This window comes from Thermobia domestica, chromosome 8, assembly GCF_964235325.1.
Source record: "Thermobia domestica chromosome 8, izTheDome1.hap1.1, whole genome shotgun sequence".
Lineage (NCBI taxonomy): Eukaryota > Metazoa > Arthropoda > Insecta > Zygentoma > Lepismatidae > Thermobia > Thermobia domestica.
Genome location: NC_137461.1, coordinates 206032316 through 206058574, shown reverse-complemented (window position 1 = coordinate 206058574; position 26259 = coordinate 206032316). Strand labels below are relative to the sequence as shown.

The window sequence follows — 26259 nt, the reverse complement described above, 5'->3', positions numbered from 1 at the left end:
GAGAGCAAATTAGTACGTTTCGACGTATATTAGTATGTTCCAAGAACAACACCCTTCGAAATTCCAGGGGAAGCCTTGCGCCCTGCCTCAGAAGAACATGATGATTAATTGAACTGGAGGTCTGAGCGGATATAAATAGTGCATCTATATTCATACCACATTCGCAGTATTTCGATGAATTTTGTGTGTCGATGATTTGGTTGCCTATGACTTGGCTGTCGATGTTTTGGTTGTCGATGATTTCGATATCGATGTTTTGAGTGTCGATTTTATATATTGTTGAAGAACTGTCATGTCGATGTTTTAATATTCGATGTTCGATTTTGTTGAATTCAGATGGAACACTTTATATTCAGTTTAATAATGCTTGTCGCTAGTATTTTATGCAGCTAGATAGTTAGTTAAAGATACTTCCTCATTTGTTCGTGAGTAGTTGAAGACCACTGTAAATTGTTGGAAATTAAACTTAAAGAGAGGACAGACTTACTGTCCTTTTTACAATATTTAAAATAAGAATGTTAAAAATTCTTACTTGAAATTGTACAACATATTTTTGTTATTTACGTCTCTTATTTCAGCTACACGAGCTTATACCATCAGTGGCAACATGTATTGTGAGTAAACAGCTATGTATGCGACCTGAATTGGATAACCACTGGGCGTTAAGAGATTTTGCTTCTCGTCTAATGGCTCAAATTTGTAAAAATTTCAACACATCAACGAATAATGTACAGACACGAATTACAAGAATGTTCAGTCGAGCTCTTCAGGGTGAGAAGACTCCTCTCGCGTCATTGTATGGAGCTATTGAAGGTAGTTTTCTTTTTCCTAAATACTTACTAAAACCATGTTCTGGTGACTTATTGTGGTAGTATCATGGCAGTACTACATAATGTTCAAATATATACCGTATACACTATTGTCTAGATGCTACTACATGGATGTTACTACTAGATTATATTACTTTTAGGTACACTACTACATAGGCACTGCAGTACTGATATGGAAGCATCATATAAAGTGTACGCTATCCTCAAAATTAGACAAATGTTGTTGTGTCAAAACAGTTCATACCCATTGATAAAATGTAGTGAGTTTGTAATTTCAAAATTATTTCCTTTAATGAGTCACCGCGTTAATGAATATATCACCTTATATTCTGTTGGTTGGATTGGAGTTAGCGTCCCTTTCAGCATCGAAGCTATATGAGACATGGGCTTACAGCTTAATGTGATGCGAACCACACGAGTTCCCACCGGAAATCGAAGGCGAGTTTCCTACACCAAAAATGCGTAAGGTAACTACATACCCAGAATGGAGTACGTATGCCTTATGTCTTTGGCCTCAAGAACAGTTGTAATCTGAGTCCTGTCTTTTATTTCTGTAATAGAATATCCAAAACTATGAGTTGAGTAACATTTTTCCCTCTCCCGTCAAAGCTTGGAAACCTCTTGCAAGGGAGCAAAGTTTGGAAACCTCTTGCAAAATTCTTTTTCTTTTTATTTACTGAAAGACAATAATTGACGAATTTTTATGATTAGGAATTAGATTCCTGGGCTTTCAGCATCTATGACCATGTTAGCCCGTCACGTATGATGGATGGTTTACCTGGACCATCACACTACCAATGAGATTGGGGAGGAACAAAGCGGCCTTGGATCATTATGTGAGGTACCATCGCGGCACTTGCCTGGTGTGAAAGAGGGAAACCCATATTAAACACTCACGTTGGCTGGCCTGAAAAAGCTTTTACACTTTTCCGACCGAGTGTTCCCACTGGGAATCGAACCTGGGACCTCTTTCCCTAAAGGCGAGAACGTTAGCGACTACACTACGCGGAGCAACTTGACGCATTTTTAATCGAATTGCGAAGGAGAAAAATAAAACACTATATGTAAACTTCTCCTTTACAGTTTTACGTGTTGATGATAGTGTAGATTGTGGACTATGTGTTTCTTATGATTAAGATTTCCATGAATTATCATATTGTTATCAGTTACAAAGATGTTTATCGCGATTGTCAAGTATGATTCTATTTTGACAGGTGCCTCTCGGTGAGTTTATTTTTCAATTCTAGAATCATATTAGAATCAGACGGTAGAAATTGATTTTTAAACACCTAAGTTGTTTCATTAGAACTCTTGAAGTATTCAACACTTTCACGTTAAAGCTGGTAATAATACAAGTGTTTTGTGGATGCATGTTGGAGAATATCGTACTAATTTAAATGATCTACTAGATCTTTAACGTTGTCTGGTCTGCGAATTGCTTAATTTTGTATGTCTTTTTCTTTATTTCTAAAGGTTTATCGGAACTTGGATCAGAAGTTGTAAAAGTATTTGTGTTACCAAAGGTAAAAGCTATAGGTGAAAGAATGGAGAGCTGCTTGGAAGGACCAGTACTTAGCAACATTGACAAAATAGCAGCTGGTCATATTAAGCATCTACTCATCGTAAGAATTTTTCTTCTATCCTTTAACTGTAGATGAAATATATTAACTAATTGCTTCACGCTTACTTTGTATAAGTGAATGGGGGAGATTATGAAAGAAAACACTCCATATATATTTATATACGGAATCTTTTCCTTTTTAATCTCATCCATTTAATTGTTTAACTCTTTCAGTCTCGTTGACCATTCCAAAGGACGTGTAGTTTATCATGTTATTTCTTATTATTATAATGGAAATCCTTAAGTGAGAACATTTGGTATTTTAGATACGAAGACTGATCAATAAAAAATGATCATAAATGAATAAAACATAATTACCTGTACTAATCTTCCAAATGTTAATGGTCTTTTTCAAAACAGTCCCCATTACACGCAATGCACTTTTCCCAACGTTTTTGCTAATCATCTGACATGCTGAAAGCCATTTTTTAACAGATCCTTCAAAATCGCCTCCGCAGCTTTCACCACTGCCCCTGAAGATGCGAAACGCCGTCCCGGAAGGTGTTTCTTCAAAGTTGGAAAAAGAAAGAAGTCACAAGGGGCTAAATCAGGGCTATATGGAGGATGGGGTACACACGAAACGTTGATCTTTGCAAGATAGTCAACAGAAATTCTGTACTGTTCTTTGGGTGTCACTTTCATGTTACCTTACGCAAAACTGAAACTACATGTGCTTGAACCTCTGCCAAGGTCACATTCCTGACATCAGCCTTCAAACTTGCTCGATCTATTCATCACTTCTCCCACTGCACAGACGTGTTTCGTTTTCTGTGTCTTGTTGTTGTATTCACGTCATAAACACGATGATCAGTCTTGATTGATCAGTCTACGTAGATACTAGATTGTACTATTAATAGGATAGCTTGTCATCTAACGATTTTTTTTTCTGAAATACAGAAAGAATTGTTTGTAACGATTAATAGGAAATTATTTTTAAAAGAGTTAAAGTAGAATTAACACTCACCTATAATTTTGCCGTAGGAATACTAAAAGAATTTTTATATTCTTAGTATAATTTCTGCAACCAATCATCTTACCTTAGACAGCTAGTGAGTAATGAAGAGCTTCAGTTTCATTAACTCGCTAGCCGTCTAAGGTAACATAATTGATTGCTGAAATTATACTAGGAATATAAAAATCCTTTTAAGATTCCCAGGGCACAGTTATACGTGAGTGTTAGTTAATGTTAACAAAATATGCAAAATGGTATCTGTGTTAAAATGCGAACTATAGCTCTATATTGAAGAATATGGGATAAATGTCAAGTATAGAAGCTGAAGAGAAAAAGTAAAACAGGTAACTAACTGAAATTACTAAGTAATTACGTGGCCTAAGGATCCTAAGGATTGAAAGCTGCGGAATCAGAACCACATAATTGGATCTCATCCGGTGCCTGATCAATCCATTTGGGGTTGTTATCATTTACCTCCTCTAAGATCCTACTTACAGCATTCTCTTATCTTCTGGGTCTGTCCAAAAATTGTATGTACTGCGTGCATATTTCTCAAATGAACAAAGTATTCCACTTGTCTGAAACTTTTCAGACTTCATTATCCATATGATATTCGGTAACCTGTAACTCGAGAAATTGCACATTGGGTAACTTTCGAAATTTACCTGCTCGACTCTTTCTGCGTCAAATATTTTCCTTAAAACTTTCTTATGTTTGAAAACTCTCATCTGTTTATCGCCGTACAAATATGTAATCGATCATCTTTCGCACCCAAAAATAAGGCTGACAGAATTACGCTTTTTACAAGTTTGTATTTTTAATTTATTCGATATTAGTTGCGACAGTATAATGTCTTTTACGGAGCAATTACATGTATTTCTCATCATTCATTTACGTTTTATTTCCTTGTAGACTTCGTTCTTATTTCATATTCTACGCTTAATTATTTAAATTTATTATCCCCTCTTCATTACTGGTATTGATAATGATGTTTTCTTGTTTATGGTCTTGGCTTCGTCTTTTCTACGTTCAGTTCAAGAGATATTTCCTTATATATCTAGTTTAAAAAAATATGTAGAGTTCTTGTACTGCTTCTATGTATTAGCTCATATCAGTTGTGCATCATCCGCATATAGAAGTGGTTGGTTCACACCGTTCACTACTAGTCCACTGTTAATACTGTAAATTTTCTCTATCACGAATTATGAAGCAAAGTTAGAAAGTAACGAGGTAAGACGTGTGTTTGCTTCAAATCATTATATTCCCGAAGGATTCAGGCAGCTTTCTTATTCTCGCTTTATTATTTGTCTTCTTCGTCAATCTTACTTGTTATTGTTAGTATGGACTCTGAACGAAAAATAAGGGAAATGATGATTTTGAGTATATATATATAATATGTTTGTTGCTTTGAGACTTCCACATCTCCTCAACAGCGTGTATATGAAGAAAGTCTGGCAACACTAAAAATCATTTTAGAGGACCTAAAAATTACCAGCGTCAAGATAACAGTCTTATTATTGTAAGCAATATATTCAGTTTTTGTTTTTACAGCACTATAAGAGTACAGCGTGTAACCCGACAAATGTTCACACAAAATCCTGCTCTTACCATACACGGCTCAACATGTCCGCTATGACTGTGGCAACTGCTTGCTCAACTCTCCCTCTCAGTTCTATAGAATTACTTGAAAAAGGAGGGGCATACACCAGGTTCATTTCTTATCACCATAGAGAAAATCACATTTTATGTTATATTAGGGGATCTGTAAAGCCATTTAATCACATATTGATTGTCTCCTGTTACACGGCCAATCTAACATGTAGTTACCTGTGTCTTATGTTTTCTAACATCGTGGTGAAAAAGAAGGTGCCCTTTTAACTAAAGCACAGTGTTATCAGATTCAGTGTTCAGAAAAAGCATCAGCTAATTTTGCAACATATCTAGGAGAGTCTGTCCAGTTAGAGTGAGCTCTTCAAAGAAGAAAGGTCCATTCATTTTTCCTTTTCGATGAAAAAAATACTTTCGCATGAGAATCGCATTTATGTTCCACATTACCACGTTGGTTTACCTTGGCCCTAATTTTATAATTATGTCTATTGACCTTCACATTTGTTTGAAATGTTAATTTATCACTGAAAATTCACAGATTTATGAAGTCATCATCTGTTTGTTATGATTCACAGAAAAGAGAAAGATACCATCTTTCTATATCTTGGCAATAGAACTTTTGTACTAACTATATTCGCTGCGATTTTTTTCTTTCTTTCTTTTTTTCTTTTTTCATAACTCATAGTATTCATAGTATTCCACAATCATTATAGGCATACTCAGATTCCGCGAAGCTCTGCATATAGGCTTTCTCGGGCTTCTTGTAAAAGCTCCTCTCACTCGCCTTAACGCTACCTTCCTTCACGCCTGTCCGACCAATTCTTTTCTTTGTATACATTCTGTTCTAACAGATTTCTGATGCAAATCGTACGTTGCTTTCTCGTATTTACTTCTAAATTTTCGTTAGATATCGTTGCACTCTTTGTTTATTAAATATATCACACGAAAAGGATTTTCAACTCCAGAAAACCTACCTTGAATGTGCCAGCGCCTAGGAAAACGCCTGTAATACAAAAGTAATTTTTAAAACCTACTATGTTACTCATTTGTCTAAGGAACTCTGTCAGTTTGTATTATTATTATTATTATTATTATTATTATTATTATTCGACTGTAGACCTATTTCTCTGTTGAATATCATACCCAAGGTCTTTGATAAGTTAATATATAATTATTTATAGGTGCCTTCCATTTCAACTCAGGCAAAAAAATATAAAATTGTACCATCACCATCTCAGATATTGTTGAAACTTTTTTTTTTATAGCAACTAGACATGTTTTTAAGAGACCGATATTTTTTTGTTTTGTCGAAAAAAAATTTCCCGCCAAGTAATGGGCCATCAAAGACGGGGAGTACAATTTATGAATTGTAGAAGACATGGAAAATGGTCAACTTCGGAGCCTCACCATTCGGCTATGGAGACAGGTAGAGTTATAATTCTCGTTGTGGTATGTACATAGGGATATAAATAAACTATACTTTATTATAGTTTGGTTTGCGCATGCGTATCTTTTTGTACATAAATTAACAGATGAACGTCAGTTTATCTGAAAAGTCGAAGTTTGCGAATTTTTTTCGAGCACTTCCGGTTCGAATTTTAAAATTCTGTTTTCGCGGTTGGTAAGACCTAGCTACCCGCTTTCCAAAAAAAAATTTTGTATCTCTTCTGTGTGCAACCGTTTTGTCGCAAAAAATTCGAGAAATTGTAAAAATTTCAAAAATCGCCATTTTTGGGCGCCATTTCCTCGAAAACACCATCTTTTAAGATTCTGAAATTTTGTCAGATGGTTCAACTTTACATGAATAATAAACACACCAAATACCATTCTCGACCAATGCTTTATGAATTAACTGCAGCCTTTTAAAGTTAGCGATGTTTCGTTAACTTTGATGTCACAGTTAGCAACACTGGGAACAATAAAAGTGCAATGATTTGATGATGATTGTGGTTCACATTCATTAAATGAAGAATAAAAAGTTTTCTTGACTTCTTTTTTTTTTTTTTTTTTTTTTTATTTTGATCAAGAAGGCGCTCTGAAATAGTAAAATGAGCCTCCCCGTACTCTTCCGTTTTCTTAAACCGAAATAATCTGAGGTGGAAATTACGATTACGAAAAACACAAATTTCATGTTCACTTACCTAAAATGGTCTTCATAAACAAAATTTCACTTTTTAAAATTTTTTTTATTTTTTACATGGCCCAATCATTTGCTTGGTTGGTGTCTTCTTCGCTAATAGCATGTAACCCTGAAGGTGCTCCAATAGGTGTTGGCTCACGCACAACTCGTCCAGGAGTGGATCTAGGGGGAAGAAACTTTATTTTATATATAAATAAAACCGATCCCAGATTTTGGAGCTCTTAAAAGTAGCTCTAAGTTGAAGTATTAGCCCCCTCCCGCCCCTTCCAGAAGTCCGTCCTGGATCCGCCCCTGCGTAGCACATTGTCAATAGTCACAAATGCTGAAGGTCCATGTGGAAGCATAAACAGCACTTCAACTGCACGTAGTTCATGATTTATTCATAATATTTCTGCTAGGCCCCACTGGTTATCATAAATATATGTATATAACAAAAGTTCCTTTTGCAGATTTCTTAAATCTACACTTTGAATTGCAGAAGTTCGATTTTGGGGGAAGCGTGAAGTTAGTTCATGGTGACCCGTTACTGCCATAAAAACTTCGCCATTTTCCGAAAGTCAAAGATGACTTCGTTGAAAACCAGTTACCGGTCGTATACTTTCCCTTTTTTTTCTTCCGGAAGTCGTCGAATTCAGTTTCAGGCAACAAAACGAGAGTAATACCCGGAGTTTGTACTTGCACTATACTCACGAATTATTTAGCTGTTTTAGTGGGGGCGCGGTGGCTCAGTGGTAGAGCGTTCACCTCCGGTGCTTGGGGTCCCTGGTTCGATCCCAGATCGCGCCGTGTGGGCTTTGTGGTGGACAAACACCGTGCTCGTGTGTTTTCTCGGGGTTATCCCGTTTCCTCCCACTTTCTGCATTCCACCATTTCATTCATTTCTCATAATCACCGTCTTCTTTAGCCTAACCGGCATAAGCGTCGGACGTAAAACTTAAAGATTTCATTTCATTTTTTTTCTTCTGCGGTTTTAAGACTGTGTATCTGTATTTGCCTAAGGTTATGTCGCGTTGCCACATTCTTTACACCTCCCCCCCCCCCCTCAATACCGTCGCAGAGACCCTTGCAAGGCCGGTTTCACTGCAAAACCACTGCTTTACCGGACCTATCTGCATCTCGAACATCTGAAAGCTATTTTTAAAGTGGGATGCAGCACCATCAGAAATCACTGACACGGTTTGGGAAATTGTAGACACTTATGTTCTCGTATTCAAACCTTTTTCTATAAAATATATTTTCGCTTTTCTTCAAGCATTTTTAGAATCTTGTCTATGGGTATGAGTACATGAGCCGAATCGTGTGTTTTATCGTCGTTTATTACAACAAAACTGTCAGTTGATTCATATTCCGGTGATAACTCTGAATTTCACCTTGCAAAATAACAGTCCAGTTTTCAGTGAAGTCCACATGAAGTAAAATAGAATTTGTATCTTGAAATTTTATACGGTGCTTTTTGGTAGCAATTAATTCTCTGGATTTTCTTGATGTAGTCATGAATTACAATTCTTACAGTTAAACCAGCAATGTACGATACGAAAACAGAAAGTGGCACAGTTTTTTTTAACGAGATTATTGTTTTCCCATATGGCATACGTAACACTTTCATTTTCATCAGGATCAATAATTAAAGACTCACTTATTCCATCCACTCTAGGACATTCACCACATTCTTGAAGAAGACAGTTGTCATTTTCTACGAATCATACTACTAAAGGAAATAGGTCACTCATGACAGCTTCAATACAGGCTGCACCTTTGATTTGTAGCAACGCAGTAGCAGCTAACTTAAAATTTGCACAATACACACACACACACACATACACACTGCCCTCGCAGGCTGCGGACTGACCCACTTTAGTCGAATACTGTAAAATTCCGAGTGACCCATTCTTATGTTGGGATTGGTCTGTTTAAAAAGTCACTAAATTTCTTTGGAACGCGTAAGAAAACGTATCGATTTTTTTTTAACTTTGTCCTTTTTCGATCACTAATGACACCGCACTTAATTGAGACTTTGTCTGGAGCATTCCAAATCATCACTGAGGTAATAGTTCAGGCTTTTTGTAGATCATCAGAATTTATTGGATGGCCATTTCAAGTAAACTTAAAATTTGTGTGTTTCTTAATCGTAATTTCCACCTCAGATTATTTCGGTTTAAGAAAACGGAGGAGTACGGGGAGGCTCATTTTACTATTTCAGAAAGCCTTCTTGATCAAAATAATGAACAAAACAGTCAAGAAAACTTTTTATTCTTCATTTAATGAATGTGAACCACAAACATCATCAAATCATTGCACTTTTATTGTTCCCAGTGTTGCTAACTGTGACATCAAAGTTAACGAAATTTCGCTAACTTTAAAAGGCTGCAGTTAATTCATGAAGCATTGGTCGAGAATGGTATTTGGTGTGTTTATTACTCATGTAAAGTTGAACCATCAGACAAAATTTCAGAATTTTAAAAGTTGGTGTTTTCGAGGAAATGGCGCCCAAAAATGGCGATTTTTGAAAATTTTACAATTTCTCGAATTTTTTGCGACAAAACGGTTGCACACAGAAGAGATACAAAATTTTTTTTGGAAAGCGGGTAGCTAGGTCTTACCAACCGCGAAAACAGAATTTTAAAATCGAACCGGAAGTGCTCGAAAAAAATTCGCAAACTTCGACTTTTCAGATAAATTGACGTTCATTTGTTAATTTATGTACAAAAAGATACGCATGCGCAAACCAAACTATAATAAAATATAGTTTATTTATATCCCTATGTACACTCATGTCCAAAATGATTGTCGCATATCTATAACTGTCTTCTTCTAAGAATATAATTTGATAATAATTTTGCAGGGTACTTTTAATACTGATACTATGTGAATAATCGGGAAATGTATATTTGTGGCAAATTTCATAGGAAAAGAATTATAATTACGAAAATTAGAACGAGTAAAAGAAAATGATGCTAAATGGACAAGAAAGTTTTTTTTTTTTTGGTTTTATTGTTTTTATTTACTGCTCTTTTGACATAAAATTTGCCACATACATGTCTTTGCCGATTATACACATATTAACATTATAAGAAATACCGGGCGAATTTGTTATCAAATTATATTCCTACAACAACATACTTCTAGACATGCGACAATAATTTTGAACATGAGTGTACATACCACAACAAGAATTATAACTCTACCTGTCTCCATAGCCGAATAGTGAGGCTCTGAAGTTGACCATTTTCCATGTCTTCTACAATTCATAAATTGTACTCCCCGTTTTTGATGGCCCATTACTTGGCGGGAAATATTTTTTCGACAAAACAAAAAAATATGGGTCTCTTAAAAACATGTCTAGTTGCTATAAAAAAAGTTTCAACAATATCTGAGATGGTGATGGTACATGCTCTGCCTGAATTGAAATGGAAGGCACCTATATAATAATGTTTATTCCAATATTACGATCTATCAACATGGCTTTATAAAAAATAGGTCAACTACAAGTAACTTAACATGTTTTATGGCTGATACTCTTCCTATCTTTAAAAGTAATGGTCAAATTGATGTAATTTATTTCGACTTCTCTAAAGCCTTTGATAAGTTACCACATGACATCTTATTTTACAAATTGAAACATTATTATCTCTCCATTGTATTTATTACTTGGTTAGTATCATACTTGTCCCAAAGAAAGTTTGTGGTTAGGTATAGGGGTAATCTTTCAGACGCATATAACATATACTCCAGGGTTCCGCAAGGATCAAATCTCGGACCACTTCTATTCCTTATGTTTATTAATGATATAACTGAAAATTTGGATTGTAAATGTTTGATGTATGCAGATGACCTCAAAATCTACAAAACTATTGTAAATTTGGATGATTGTTTGGTGCTCAAAACAATATAATAAAATACTACTTTGGTCTCAAAACAATGTACTACCTTTGAATTATAACAAAACCTTTTCAATGAATATTACAAATAAAACAAATCCAATTTTTTTCACTTATAACATAAATGATACTTCAATTAGAATTGTAGATATTATTCAAGATTTAGGTATTGTTTTTGACAGCAAATTGCTTTTCAAACAACATCTTGAGAATATAACTTCCAAAGCGAGAAGGAATCTTGGAATTCTTAAATGGATGTACAAAGATTTTAAGTCTGTTAAAACCTGCCTTATTCTTTATTATTCCAATGTTAGAAGTCATCTGGAATATTGTCCAATCATATGAAATAGAAATATAGATTATATATCTACTACTCTGGAGACAATTCAAAATCTTATTCTTGCTTGGTTACCCTGGAAGTTTAAGTGTTATGAAGGTATGTCGTTGGATGAAGTTAGGATGTCCTTAGGTATATTAAGTTTGTCTAAAAGAAGGATTATTTTGGATCTTAAAATGCTACATTCAATTCTTCACGGTAATTTGAATCTGGTATCAATAGTAACTCTGTATACAACCAGTTATCATATAAAAAATCGAAAAATATTTAAACCCATTCAGTTTCTCAATGATGTTCTTTTGTATAAATTTTTATCAGTAGCCAATGATTTTGCCAGTGTTATTGACATTTTTGATCATAAGTTTAGTAATATACAAAGACAGTTATATAATCATTTCATTATCAGCTGAGAGTATTATTTTCTTTTATATAACAGCATGTTTGTTTTATGCATGATTTTTTTCCTTTTCTGTGCATGTATAATTTATTATTGCTATTGCTATTGCTAAATTTGGATGTTTGCTATACATGATATTTAAATTCTTTTTTCAGAAAGTTCTTGCTCCACTACTAAAAACAATAAAACAGCCACCTGATTATTTAGAAGATTACAAAGCAGAATTTGGTTATTTGGGCCCAGGTCTCCATGCAGCGGTCGTTAAAGCTCGTTCACAGCCCACCATAACTACTACTTCAACCACCAGCACTACTAGTCAAAGCAGACCAGTAACGTCACAACCCAGCCTTATTCAAACAAGTAAATTTTAGTATTCTAATATATATCTGAAGCAATATGTTAGTGTGAAATAAAATTATTGTGTTAAATTTCGAAATTCATTTGACGACTTTACTGTACTGTAAATGTAAAAATGCATCTGATAATGCAGTTAATATCAGTAACCTGAGAGAAAGTAGGATTAAGTAACTAGATTCAATACCTGTCATAATTCTTATTGTACAGGAAGCAACACTTTCAAATTGTAAATGACTTACCTTATTGTAATTTGACAAGGTAGTGTGCGCAATAACTGATTTCCTATATTTTTAAACCCAAATTTTACCTTGTAGATTTTCACTTTGTGAAATTAAGTGCATATTGTACCTTTATATCACCTGTAATTACCATAAGGTAAGAATTGAAAATTTATCTCCGAAACATCGCATGGAAGGCCAATGAAGTAAGTTGTATTAATGTTGACAAATAACAGTTAATTGAAGTTGATTCTTTTCCTTTTACTTGTGCTTGTCGAACAGTTCAATGTTCTTATTACAGATAGTAGATAGTACACTGTCCTATGAAACATGTGATATTAGACACTGCATATTTTTATAGGCCTCGGGAAAACAATATTTTCAAACTTCAGGACATGATTCTTTATATCAAATGAATGTTCAAATGAATGAATTAGCCTCGCTGCCAACGTCCCCATTAAGCCATAATCATTTTTTCATTCATTCATACTCTTAACTGACCTACAAATATAATATGAACTAAGTTATTTCTCTGGAAAAAGTCCAGAAGGGACGAACGATATGAGGGACTTTCCGAAAGAAGTTTCGTCAGTTTTTTTTCACAGTTTTATTACAAACAAAAGAAATACAGTGTTGTAACAAAATACAATCTTTTACCTGTTTTTCCACATAGTCGTCACCAACATTGATGTATTTGTCATACCGTGAAATCAGCTTCAAGAAACGCTCCTAGTAAAAATCGATGTCCAACGATTTGAGAAAATTTTTCACAGCCTGTTGTACCTCTTTGTTGTTTCCGAAGTGATGTCTCTATAGTGCTGACTTCAACTAGGAAAAAGGGAGGAAGTCTGGTGGGGCAAGATCGGGGCTGTAGGCTGGGTGATTTAATTTCCAGTCTCAGACGATGAATGTGTTCTGCAATGTTTCTTGCTATGTGAGGTCTTGCATTGTCGTCCAAGAACCCCTGTACTCAGAAGTTCTAGTCTCTTACTTCGAACGGGGAACTTCAGTATACTTAATGTGGACTATAGCGTGCTCCACGACGGTCCATGTAATGAGATAATTAAGTAGTGTGACACCCTTCTCGTTCAAGATTACTGTCAATGTAATCTTTCCAGCTGACTGCGACACTTCTTTCCGTGACAGGTGAGCTGGGATGTTTCCATGTCATTGAGGCGGGATATTTGGAGTAAAAATGCGCACCCAGGTCTCATCGCCTATGATGATCTTGAATAGGAAGTCATTGCCCTTTTGCTCAGCCGTGCAGTCTTATGATCGGAGATGAAGTCTCTTGGCACCATCTTGTCTACACCTTCCGATATACCAACAGATCTTGAATCGTGTGATACGTTTAGCACGTCAGCGCCCAATGTAAATATCACATCAGACACAGTTACGCACCTATTGACTAACTCCAATTCCTGTACTCTATCGACATTTGTTGCAGTCGGGGACAAAAAGGTGTGCCCAGATCGGTTTTTATCTTCCACACACTCTGCCTTCCTTCATTGAACATTGCATACTAGCGCTTAACCATTTGAAGGAACGTGTGGTCGTTGTTTCCATAGACGCTCTGTATCCGTCACTGAATATCTGAAACATTAGTCCCACGTACCTGTTCAGAGCTCACAACAGCATGCATTCACATTTGGGACCTCGTTTCCAGCACACTTCTTTTTGCCATACCGGTTTGCACTCGACTGACCTCGGGCACACTTGTCTGCTATTTATTTCTATTTTACGGCATTTTGTGCATGTGCGATAGCTCTTGTTCTCGCCTCTGCTGTTGTGACTTTAGGGGAGATTGTTTGTTTGTTATGGTAATGTGTTTTCACTTTGTAATATAACTTCCCTGTGAAAAAATGAAGAAACATATTATCGGAATATCCGTTATATTTCACAAATAGTCCTATGATATGAAGAAAAACCAGTTTTTCTTTGAAAGGATTAGTTTACAAGTAGAGGGGATTTTTTATTGTTGTACTACTAATTAAGAAGAAGCTTGTGATAATGGAAGAAACGTAAACTCGAGATTTCGACGGATTTACGTATTTTTCATGATCTGTAATGCTTAAAAGGTATTTCTGGATTTCGTCCGTCTATTCATTTTCCTATGTAGAAATCCTAAGAGGCTATGTCTTTCAGTGTATTGTGACTAAATTTTAAACCTGTTCTAGTAAGATACTCTAAGTAAAGTACTTTAAATTTTCCTCCACCAAAATTTAAGGGTAGCTTACTGGAAGATTAAAATCAAAAACCGCAATTTTGTCTAGAACGGCTCTATTACGTTTGCATTCATAAGCGAATGTTTCACTAATAGCTCTAACATATTAGATTATTGCTTTTTCTTACAGTATTTTCATAGCGAATAGCGCTGTGTTCGAATGTATTTTGTTTCGACAATTTTTGAGAAAATGACTGCAATGATTTTCTAGATATTTGTTAAGTAAATATTTCATTATCGACCGTAGAATATGGTACAATCCTTTTCTATCGAAGAACCTGATGGGGTGAGTTTTTTTCGGCCAAAATTTTTCGAAAAGGTCTGTTATAATTTTATTCATATTCCATAGACATAAACATTTCAATAATAATTGCAGAAAGACATGGTTTAGTTTAACAAATAGGAACAAGAAAGTTCAGTGCGATGGCCTGTACATTTTATTCGTCATATGTTTATTAGAGCTTTTTTCTTCGTTTGATATAGAAATCACTTCTTGGAGTTTGGTAGTGTTATTTGTGACAATCGACATGAAACATTTTTACTTAGTCATGAATTCTTCCTCCTTTTTCCTTGTAGTTTAATGATGCATAATAATTTTAATGAAGTATTGTGTTAATTTGATTAAAATAACTGCAGTACGAATATGTCTTTTAAAAAAAACATTTGCATTGCGCGCATACAAACTTTGGTTCTAATCTGTAAGTTAAATTTCAAAATTTGACTAAAGCCAAAAATTTTATATTAATAGCTTGTGTTACAGTCTTGGCAATATATTTATGCCTGAAAAATTTATATATATATACTAAGTAAATATATATAAATATATTTATTTATATAATATTTCTTATCTTATCTTATCTTAATCTTAACTATATATAAAACTACAGCTGACATAAATTATTGAGCACTTCCTGTAGGGCTATAATGAATAAATTTGATATGATTGTTGTTTTTCGGGACAAACCTACAGAAAAATTGCCAAAAGTGAATATTTTGAATTTTTAGGGGGTCTAAAGATTGGATGAAGAATTTCCCCATGTTATTTAAATGAGCTTTTTTTTTTCTTTTTTTCCCTATAATCTCGTGTTTTAGGTACTTAGAATTGGAATAAAAATTTAAAAGTCGGTATGCTTGTACGTTTTCGGTATCGTTACCTAAGTGAATCATCAGAAATAAAAATTTCCAACCGTAGAATGGTTTTATAGGAAACTGAAAAATCTTTCCCATGTTATTTATATGGGACTTCTACACCCCAAAATGTTTAGGCACTTCGGCATGATTAGAATGATGAAATTTGGCATGATTGTAGCCTTCTAGAACTAACCGACAGGAAAATTGCCAAAAGTGAATATTTTAAATTTTTTAGGAGTCTCAAAAGGGATGAAGAAATTCCTATTTTATTTAAATGGGCCTTTTCTTGTTAAACAAAATATTTTCTTTTCCTATTTCAACTATCTAAAAGATACGATACAATTGTGGGTTGAAGAGATGCGAGGCCGTAGGCCGAGCAAAGAAAGTGTGTGGGGGCGAAGCCCCCGGATGGGCAGACTCAGGAAATATGAAGAGCAAGTTCACGAAATTCACTATTGATACAAAGGGCGATAGATAAGAAATGCGAGGCCGTAGGCTGAGAAAACTCGGGGGGTCTGGGGGCGGAGTTCCCAGCTAGCCAAAGGCTAGTCTTAACTATATATCAAACTACATGAGCTGACATAAATTATTGAGCACTTCCTTTAGGCCGAGTAGACACGGAAGTCTGGGGGCGGAGCCCCCAGCTAGTCAAAGGCTAGTGTGTATATATAATCCATATATATATATATATATATATATATATATATATATATATATATATATATATATATATATATATATATATATATATATATATATACGAGGGCCATCCGGAAAGTGGTACCCGTTCGTGCAATAAAAACACAGTAGTACATGTTAACAAATATACACATTTTTATTGGAAGGAGTATACTTTACACTACTTCTCCACATAATCACCAATCAAATTGAGGCATTTGTCATACCGTGTGACGAGTTTTTGTATTCCAGCGTCATAGTCCTCCGTCGCCAGCGTATTGAGATACGTAGTCACGACTCGTTTAAGTTCTTCATCGCTGTCAAATCTTTTTCCCGCCAGAAAGTCTTTAAGCTTCGTAAAGAGATGAAAATGTTCACAGAGCTCATCAATTGTGACGCGCCGATCGTTCCTCACGCATTCGTCTACTGACCTCAGCAGTTCGTCTGTCATGACAGATGGTCTCTCTGAACGCTCCCCGTCGTGTGTACTCTCCCTTCCCAGGTTGAAGTTGCGACACCAGCGCTGAACAGACGACTCGTCCATCACATTGACTCCATACATCTCCTTTAATTGGCGATGAATTTCACAAGGGCGAACGTTTCGTGCATTAAGAAATTTAATCACGGCCCTCACTTCATAACTGGCGGGGTTCTAAATTCGTTTAATCATTATAAACGAACACAGACACAACACAGGCACTACTAGCGTCACGCAACCTCGCACAGAGCGGGCAGACAAGCCACTGACGCGGTCTGACCTTGCCCAGCGGCTCCCCAAGTCGTCAGCGCTTCATGCGGCGCAAACGGGTACCACTTTCCGGATGGCCCTTGTATATATATATATATATATATATATATATATATATATATGGTAGACCCTTTATTTGATACAGGAGCCGCGGTGACTCAGTGGTAGAGCGTTCACCTCTGGTGCTTGGGGTCTCGGGTTCGATCCCAGCCCCCGCCAAGTGAACTTTGTGGTGGACAAACACCGTGTGTGTGGGTTTTCTCGGGGTTCTCCCGTTTCCTCCTACTTTCTTCATTCCACCATTTCATTCATCACTCATCATCACCGTCTCCTTTAGCCTAACCGGCATAACCGTGGGACGTAAAATTCAAAGATTTCATTTCATTTTTTTTTTCCTTTATTTGATACGCCTTTGTAACTTTTAAGCTAATGGACAAACCGTACTGAAATTTTGTACACGTAATATTGGCAGGAGGACATTGTTTGACATCTCTGTGGCAGCATAAGTTAACGATGTTGCCAATCCAACATAAAATAGTATTTTTTCAGATGGCCCTATAATGTGGTATTACAGAGTATGCCAAACAATATCTTCCTTCTGATATTTGCATGGTACAAAACTTGAATATTTTTTGGCCATTAGTTTTAAAATTACACGGGCGTATCAAGATAAATGGTACCTTGTATGTATAAATTAAAAATATATTTGTAAGGGAAAAGTTAACGCAAATGTTGTAAGCTAATTTTCTTGTTTTTCACAGATAATCAACAACAAACTCGGACAATTGTGGTAGGAGGCACGACACCAAGTCGACCCGTTGCTGTTCAGCCCCAAAACCCGTCACAGAAGTACGTTATAGTAACATCTCGTCCTTCCACACCGTCGCAGGTACAGTGATTTCATTTGTGATATATTTCGATGTGAAATGTTTTATTTCTTTATTTACGATATTTTTTTCCTTCAAAGGTGCGATACTTATAGGTTTGAACTTTCTCGCCTGGTTATTTACTATCGGAAGAATGAGTCGTCAAGGAAACGTAGTCTGATTAAAGATATAACTTTTTCATGTAAATTATGGTGAATATACAGTGTGAAATACAGATGAAAAATTAGGGAAACCTTTTTTTATTGGGTCTATCTTGGTTTGGGGCTTTATCTACCACATACAGTGAACATTACACACACTAATTTAGTGGGTAGAGTTACCACAAGGGACAACTCTTTCTGTTCATGTCACATCTAAGAGAAAGCATGAAGATCATTTCATCATACATGTGAAATTTTTGTTATTATGTAGTATTATTCTGACGGGAAGTTTATTTATAGTTCTCTTTAATTATGAAACGTAAATTTGAATGAATGAATAAATTATAAAGTTTAGTATATTTATTTGATGAAGTGTAACACTAATGATATTGTTACATTATCGTGTTTAACGACTGTCCAGCTCATATTTCGCTTCAATCAAACATTTGTGACTATTATAAAATTCGCAAAGCTTTTATGAACATTACTGCTGAATATACCTATAAAATGAATTCCATTTATTATGAAGCTGTTTTTCGATAATGTGCGAAGGATTTACGAAACTTTGTGGTGTTCCTGGACGACAATGTTAACATTAACTGTGTTGTCAGAGTGTGAGAGACAGAATAAATATTGAGGTGTGAAGTCTCTTTCTTGCTTTTATTATTAGAGGAGGTCGTTCGTGACTCAGGCCAATTGTTTAAAATCAACCTTTGTATCAGAAGTTCATATCAGACAAATGCGCTAACTGCTTCAGATATTTTGTTATCCTCCATGTTAATGATAACATTATATTGTTATGCATTGATAAAATGGATTGCATATTTCAGAAATTATTTTGCACTCGTGACAATTTTTGAAGAACTGGATTTGCATATCATACATTCTGGAGTAAAACATTTAAAAACGTTTGAAACAGGAAACGTTAAATATGATTACGAGAACATGGACAGACCATAACTAACGGTATATTTAAGAATATTTGAGCAGAATAATGTGTTTAATTTGTTGCATGTTGCATAGAACACGAAAATCTAAAGCCTATGAACAATCAAGGTCCTTCCTTATAGGTTTCATTATCATGGAAATAATGCCTTGTGATTTTCAACTTAATGTGAAAGAAATACTTGGAAAAATATCAATTTGACTCCAATAAAGACACGAGAAGGGCTTTGAGTAGCTAGCGACTTTCAACTATTTGAAAATTGTTATTGAAAACATATAATAGCGCTATGAAGTAAAATAACTAGAAAATGATGGGGAAGAAATAGAAGAAAAAATTAAAAAGAAAGAAAAAGGCAAACTTTAAGCATTATGGTTGGTTGACTGATTTGAGTTCTAACATCCTTTTCAACACCGAGGTTATATGAAACATGGACCTTCAACTTTAACGTGGAATGCGAAAATGAACTCGCATCGGAAATCGAACCCGGTTTTCCCGCGCCGTAAGCATGTACGTTAGCCATATAGCCATGATGGAGCTCTCAAGCATTTTCAGTCATCTTTCATATTCACATCTGCTTCAAGTTTGCAATAAATCCACTCTTGTCGAGGTGAGAGGTTGGATGATTATATAATTCAAAATGTTTGATAGTGAAGTGGTTTTCTAATTTTTTTTTTAACGTAGTTCGTTAGTATGAAAGTGGTTTAATCACTTAGACATGTAATTAGCAAGTGAAGAATATTTCTCTCTTGATAAAAAAGATGCCAGGTTTTGGTTTCTCACTTAAAATATATGTAGAGCTCTTACGAATTCATTGTTGCTGTAAAGTTAGCTGTTAGACACTGATGTTTAGTAAATAGACGTTTTGACATCGGTTCCCATTCTAGTAAAGAATTCAATGAAATCCATATCGTTTATCGGAAGTACAAGAAATATTCACATGTACGATGAAAGAAACATTGCACTATTTTCACCAATTGCTTTCTACAAAATACTTTACCTATAGTTTTCACTATTCAGCGCATATTAAGAAAGAAACATGAAACACTATATTTTTAAGCACAAGAAGGTAATGTTCAGGGATACTTCATACTTTTGTTTCATGAAACTATGTGATTGCAAAATGCTATTATATCATGGTTTTTACCTGTTATTTATGTAACATATTATGGTGTTCAAAATATAAGGAGCAAGTAAAAATAATAGTGGATCAATACAGTGACCTCGAGGTCCGTTAAGTCTGTCTCATCATTTGCTAGTACGTGAGCCATAAAACTATAAAAAAAGGAAAATATATGTAGCTGGATGGAAATACTTGTCATGCTGAAAAGTTTCCATAACGCGAAACTATACAATATGCATAATCAGGATTTGAAAGCATGCGGATGCGTAGAATTTTAATTGGAAAACTTCTGAAAAGAGACTTGTGGGAAGGCCGAAAGCTGGGAGGAAATAGTTTGTTGCTGGATTTGGAGTTTAACGTTCCTTTTAAGCGCTGAGGCTATACGAGACGTGCACCTACAACTTAACGTGGAAGCACGTGAGCTTTCACCGGGAATCGAACCCGGATTTCACTATGCTAGAGGAAACTGTAAGGCAGTGGATAATAATAATAATAATAATAATAATAATAATAATAATAATAATAATAATAATAATAATAGAATTGGCAGGTTTTGGATTTTGCTCCGACGAATCTTCGTGTTTCTTGGAGTAAATGTTAGTCATGTTAGAAGATTCTAAAACATGCATTAAAAAAAATAATAAAAAAAAATAGTACAGAAGTTATCCCGCAAATCAAACTAGAAAAACTGCTGAAATATAAATCTTTACATAACAGTGTTTTGATTCAAATCTTCGTATTGCATTATTTGACATCTTAAAAGCTAGCTGCTATTACTTACATGTGAATGAACGAATTAAATGTGGTTAATCAAAATATTTGCAAAGAAATCGTTTAAAAAGTAAAATTGTTCTCAAGTATTTACGTTTGTACGAAGTAAAAGCGGACTTTTGTGAAGTTCGTTGTGCGTGTCTCCTCAGTAGAACCATCTGAGCTTCAGGAAAACGTTACAAAAATGATCAATTCATAAATATATTAGAATTGGGACAGTATTGCTTTAATTCTATCAAGCCTATTCATCCTAACACATATCGCAGTACCTGTGTCAGACTAACATTTACCAGCATGTTACTATATGATACAAGCGATGATTTTGTGTAATTCTTTAATTAATAAATAATAATACATAATCATCACCTGTATGAATGTTGATAATAATTAACGTAAATGCAGAAATAAACGATGGGAAAAAGGACCTGTGACAGGCAGGACTAACGCAATACCTTTTCTTAGTAGTAAGTTAATAATAATAGTACAAAATCATTGCTGTATGAAAAAATAGTATGTTCATTGTTGCATAGATGAAGCTATAAACATCAGAGTAAATGTTTCGTGACAGTTAGAGCTAATGCAACACCCAAAGAAGTAATGAGTACAAAGTTTCATTCAAAAAGACCTTTGATTCGATTTTATTGGCTACAAAATTTAAATCACTTAAACACCAAGATATCGAATTTGTGTGTGTCGGAACACTACAAACTATATACACAAATGCTTAAACTGTGCTGAGAAAGTAAAAAGTTAAAGTGACTAGGATAAATAACCTTCTTGCTGACGTTCCCACTAAATCATATCTATTTATTCATGAAAAGTTGAAGATCGGAAAGGGATACTCAATGGCTGTATCTCCTTGGTGAGTCGTTTGTCATTACATGATCTCACTACAAATAATGCAATTGCTTTATTATTATTATTATTATTATTATTATTATTATTATTATTATTATTATTATTATTATTATTATTATTATTATTATTCATTGAGTGCATGGTCAGGGATCTAATTGATGAACATACACATGCATTAACCATCAATGCTTCAAATAATGTCTTACAGTAAGACATCCGAAATTGATTTCCATTTAAACGACGAACGTGTGCTTGACTTATTGTTGAAGAAACAGTGTGTTCTTAGCAAGCACTGACGACCTGACTTCGTTGTTATTTATAATGGCATTATTAGCAATACAAAGTGTGTTCAAACTGAGCATATATACGAAAATAGTTGTCTATAATAGCGTACCAATCTATTATTTTTACAGTGTGTACGTGATATGCTTAAATAATGTTGTTGCTATATTCAATTTTTGTAGCACTAATCAAGGCAGATATTCATTCTACTGACTTCAGATATTCATACTACTACTACTACTACTGATATTTCAACGGAGTTTTGTATCAGGATAGATTCTATAAAACATCTAAAACACATAATCGTTTCTAGCTTGTAGTAGTGAGTGATAAACCATACTTCACATCACCATTTTCTCATCAATGCAAGATTCACTTATAACACGTGGAACTTCTTAGAAACGAAGAAGCCTGTATAGAAATCAAATCCTAGTAGAATATTTTCAAGTTTCAAACGTTATTAGTTTACAATACACTGAAATTTGTTCCGTATATTTTGGACATCATTATATATTTGGGCTGAATTTATTTCCATATTACAGTATATATGATTTAAAAAGATATATATTTGTAGTTTCGTGAAACAAATACTCTATTATTTCTAACGGGTTTCAGGTGAAGGATTTCTATATGTAAAATGTCCCGATAAGAACAAATTAAAATGGAAGGTGAATCATAATTTGTATTTTTTAAAAATGCTTACTTGTTACATGTCACATCCGTGAAAAATACCACTCATTGTTGATATAAAATCTTTCTGGTTCCTTTTCAAATATTCATAGTGAGTGGTATTTTTCGCGAATTTGAAGCATAACAAGTAAGTTGTTCTGAATTTGTAAAATGTTTTCCATGTAATCTATACCGAATTTCGTAACTTTTACTTGTGCATGGGAAGGTATTTGAACAAATACATATAGGAGCTGTCATGCTCGCGTTCCAATCTTTAATCTCTTTAACAAACTTTCATGTTGACCCGGTAAACATCGTCACGTGAGGGTAAAACAACATACATAACAAGAGCCAACACAAACAAAACCTAGTTGAGAAAAAAAAATGCAACGGGCAGTGCTATTAAAAATGTACATCAACCTCCACGTCTTAATTAGATGTCGGTAATAGTGACACTGTACCTTTTACTGTTTTTCTTTCCAAAGTATATTTTTCTGATGTGACGCTCGATGAATGAGAACCACGAGTCATTCTAACCAAATTTAATTTACATTCTTTAGTTTCAACAAAATATGTTTCGAAATGTTTAATTTCAATATCATTCTGTTTTATTCATAACTTTTACCTCATTTACTGTATTTTGGGTTCTCTTACGTACCCGGCCAAATTAGATTGGGGATTACATTTTCTCGAGTTTTAGGATATTCTCATATTGTATACTGTGTTTCGTCATACCAGTATATTTTTTACAGTGACAACGCACACCATTCACACCTGAATGAACGCCAGGATCTGTAAAAAGAAAATAACTTTTCTCTCCTAGTTTTTCAATATAGTTAGAGAGCTCATCCGTGGCTAAGTGGTTAGCATACACGCCTTTGGCGTGGAAGACCCGGGTTCGATTCCCGGCGGGAGCTCATGTGGTTTGGATTCCACATTAATCAGTAGGTCCACGTCTCATATAGCCTCGTTGCTGAAAGGGATGTTAAGCTCAAACTCAACTCAACTTTTTCAGTAGTTAGAAAAATCACCATTCTACTTACACTTTATACAGCTCCTGAATACTACTTGCCCTAACTTTTATTTTATTTTTATTTTATACGTACGTGTGTCAATAAAGAAAATATTTTTGTATAACGAAACACAATATACATATTAGAATGAAAGAATATCTTGAAATATCGATAAAATATAATTCTCTATTTGATTTGTTAAGGTACATAAAGGAGACTCAACAGAAGTAAACGAGGTGAAAATAAGAATAAACCAGAAATTGATCTTTTTGAAACATATTTTATTTAAACTAAAGTATGGTACCTAAATTAAGTTTGACAGAGTGACTCTCGTCAATTAGTAGTTCCCTCTTATTGCGCAACAAATCCCAAAAATTTACTTCGGAAAGAAAGAAAACAGTAATAGGTAAATACAGTGTACAGTCACCAGTGTCGACGTCTGATTAAGATATGAAGTTCAATACAACGTTTGTAGTAGCACTTTCCATTGAATCCTTTTTCTCAGCAATGTTTTGTGTTGGGTTCTGTTGTATGTTTTATTTTATCCTTCTCTAGACCATTCTTGTTACTTGATGATGTTCAGTGAATGAAAACGAAAATTATTAGGGAGATTAAAGATTGGTCCTCTTAAGTCCCGTATGCCTTAATGAGAAACAAATCCTTTGACGGTTGGTTAATCAGAACTATTTGACGGTTGGTTAATTTTGTGTCCGAACAAGGCATTAAATTTTAGAAGTATACGAACCGTGAATTTTTAAAACTAATATTCAAATCCTCTGCATATATCCGTAAATATTAGTGGACTTGTTGGGTTAGTTACAAGCGTATTCGAAGACACTGTTATTGGAATCCATGTCATGCGAAGCTTGAATTGAATTACAGTGGTTCTCCATTTCTTCACCATTTTCTTTTTCATCCTTTTAGTTTACAGAGATAACCATGGGATCTTAAATTCCAAATTCCGTTTCATTCTACTGTTTCTTCTGTTAGTAATTGTAAAACAAACTATGAGAAATACGAATTTACGATTCAGCTATTGTATGGGTAGAAAGGTATTCATCTTCCATTTGAAGTAGTATTTATCGAGCATTTTACATGCAATTGTATGTCAGCTGGTTATATTTGAAAATGTTAATATTTTGCTTCCTCACATAGCTGTGCTTGCAGCTTCATTTAGCAACAGGTATTTCAATAGTAAAATCTGTCCATAGATATGCGAATACGTTGTATTGAGCAGGATGATTCAGTTGTAATTCCAACCATTAGAATCTATTAAGAGATTTGCCTTTGGCTAAGAAACGAATATACATTATATGATCAAAAGTATCTGGACATCACCAGCATCGTGTTTTTTGGTGTTGTAGACACAGCGGCGTCAACTACTGCGTAAATCACGCGAATAATGTCTGAAGTCGTAACGAGATAGCGTGAGAGAATAGGCTGTTCTGTGGAGCTCACGGACTTCCAACGTGGTCAGTTAATTGAGTGCCAAGGGTGTAACAAGTCAGTATAGGAGATTTTTACCCTTCTAAACTACAAAAAGTCTATTGTTTCCGAAGTGGAAACTTGAAAGACCGTTCAAAATTCAAATTTCAGTTTTGAGAGACTGTCAAGTGTTGAAGATTGTCATTCTGAGAAGCCGACAGTCATCCGTCCCCATCATCATCATCGACGAAGTACATAATGTATTAGGATTCACTTTTAGTACCATGACTGTAAGGCGCAAAATATTGAAAGTTGATGTCTATAGATGAAAAGCTGCCCATAAGTCACATACTGCATCGACAAATCCATGCGCCTCTTCATGGTGTATGTAGCGACGCCACTGGATCACGGAAGAGTGAAAAACAGTTTGAAGTGATGATTATCGTATATCATGTGGCATTCCGATGGAAGAATGCCTGGTAAATACCGTATATTGGTTTTTGTAATTGTTACTGAGAAATTTGAAGGTGGGTATTATAATAATGTGGTCCTATATCTCGTGAAGAGGGCTTTAGGATTCTTGTTTCTTTTTACGTGATAGTGTCACAGCAGAGAGTTACGAGAATATTCTAACCGCTTATTTCTTCTCACGATCGAAGACCGATTCAGAGATGAGCATAGTGTGTATCAAGATCGACAGAGCAACCGATCATACTGCACGAACCCAATTGAATAATATGGGATATTTTGGAATGCCGACTTTGCGCCAGGCCACAAACATCCAGATTGATATCTACTCTCCTGGAAGCTCTCCGGGAAAGGACTGCCATTTCTCAGAGAACCTTTTGCTATATGATAGAGAGGAAGACTGCTAGAGTGGAGGCTGTCGTAAAGGCAAAGTGTGAGCCAACCCTGTATTGGACACTATTACGTAAAGTGTGCCTATGAGCTTCAACTGCAGACCCGGATACTTTTGATTACGTAATGTATTTCGTCATTCTAGATTGTTATAATTTTAGAATTATTATT

General features: G+C 34.9%; 1 protein-coding gene across 2 annotated transcripts in view; it reads left to right on the top strand.

Moving 5' to 3' along the window:
* Positions 1-26259, top strand: part of Taf6 (TBP-associated factor 6) — an 87576-nt gene that overhangs the window by 47064 nt on the left and 14253 nt on the right. For both annotated transcript variants that reach the window (XM_081769394.1, XM_081769393.1), the window contains exons 7-10: positions 579-813; positions 2304-2452; positions 11919-12123; positions 17881-18008. In XM_081769394.1, coding sequence (XP_081625520.1) covers positions 579-813; positions 2304-2452; positions 11919-12123; positions 17881-18008 — 717 coding nt within the window. The remainder of the gene's footprint in view (positions 1-578; positions 814-2303; positions 2453-11918; positions 12124-17880; positions 18009-26259) is intronic.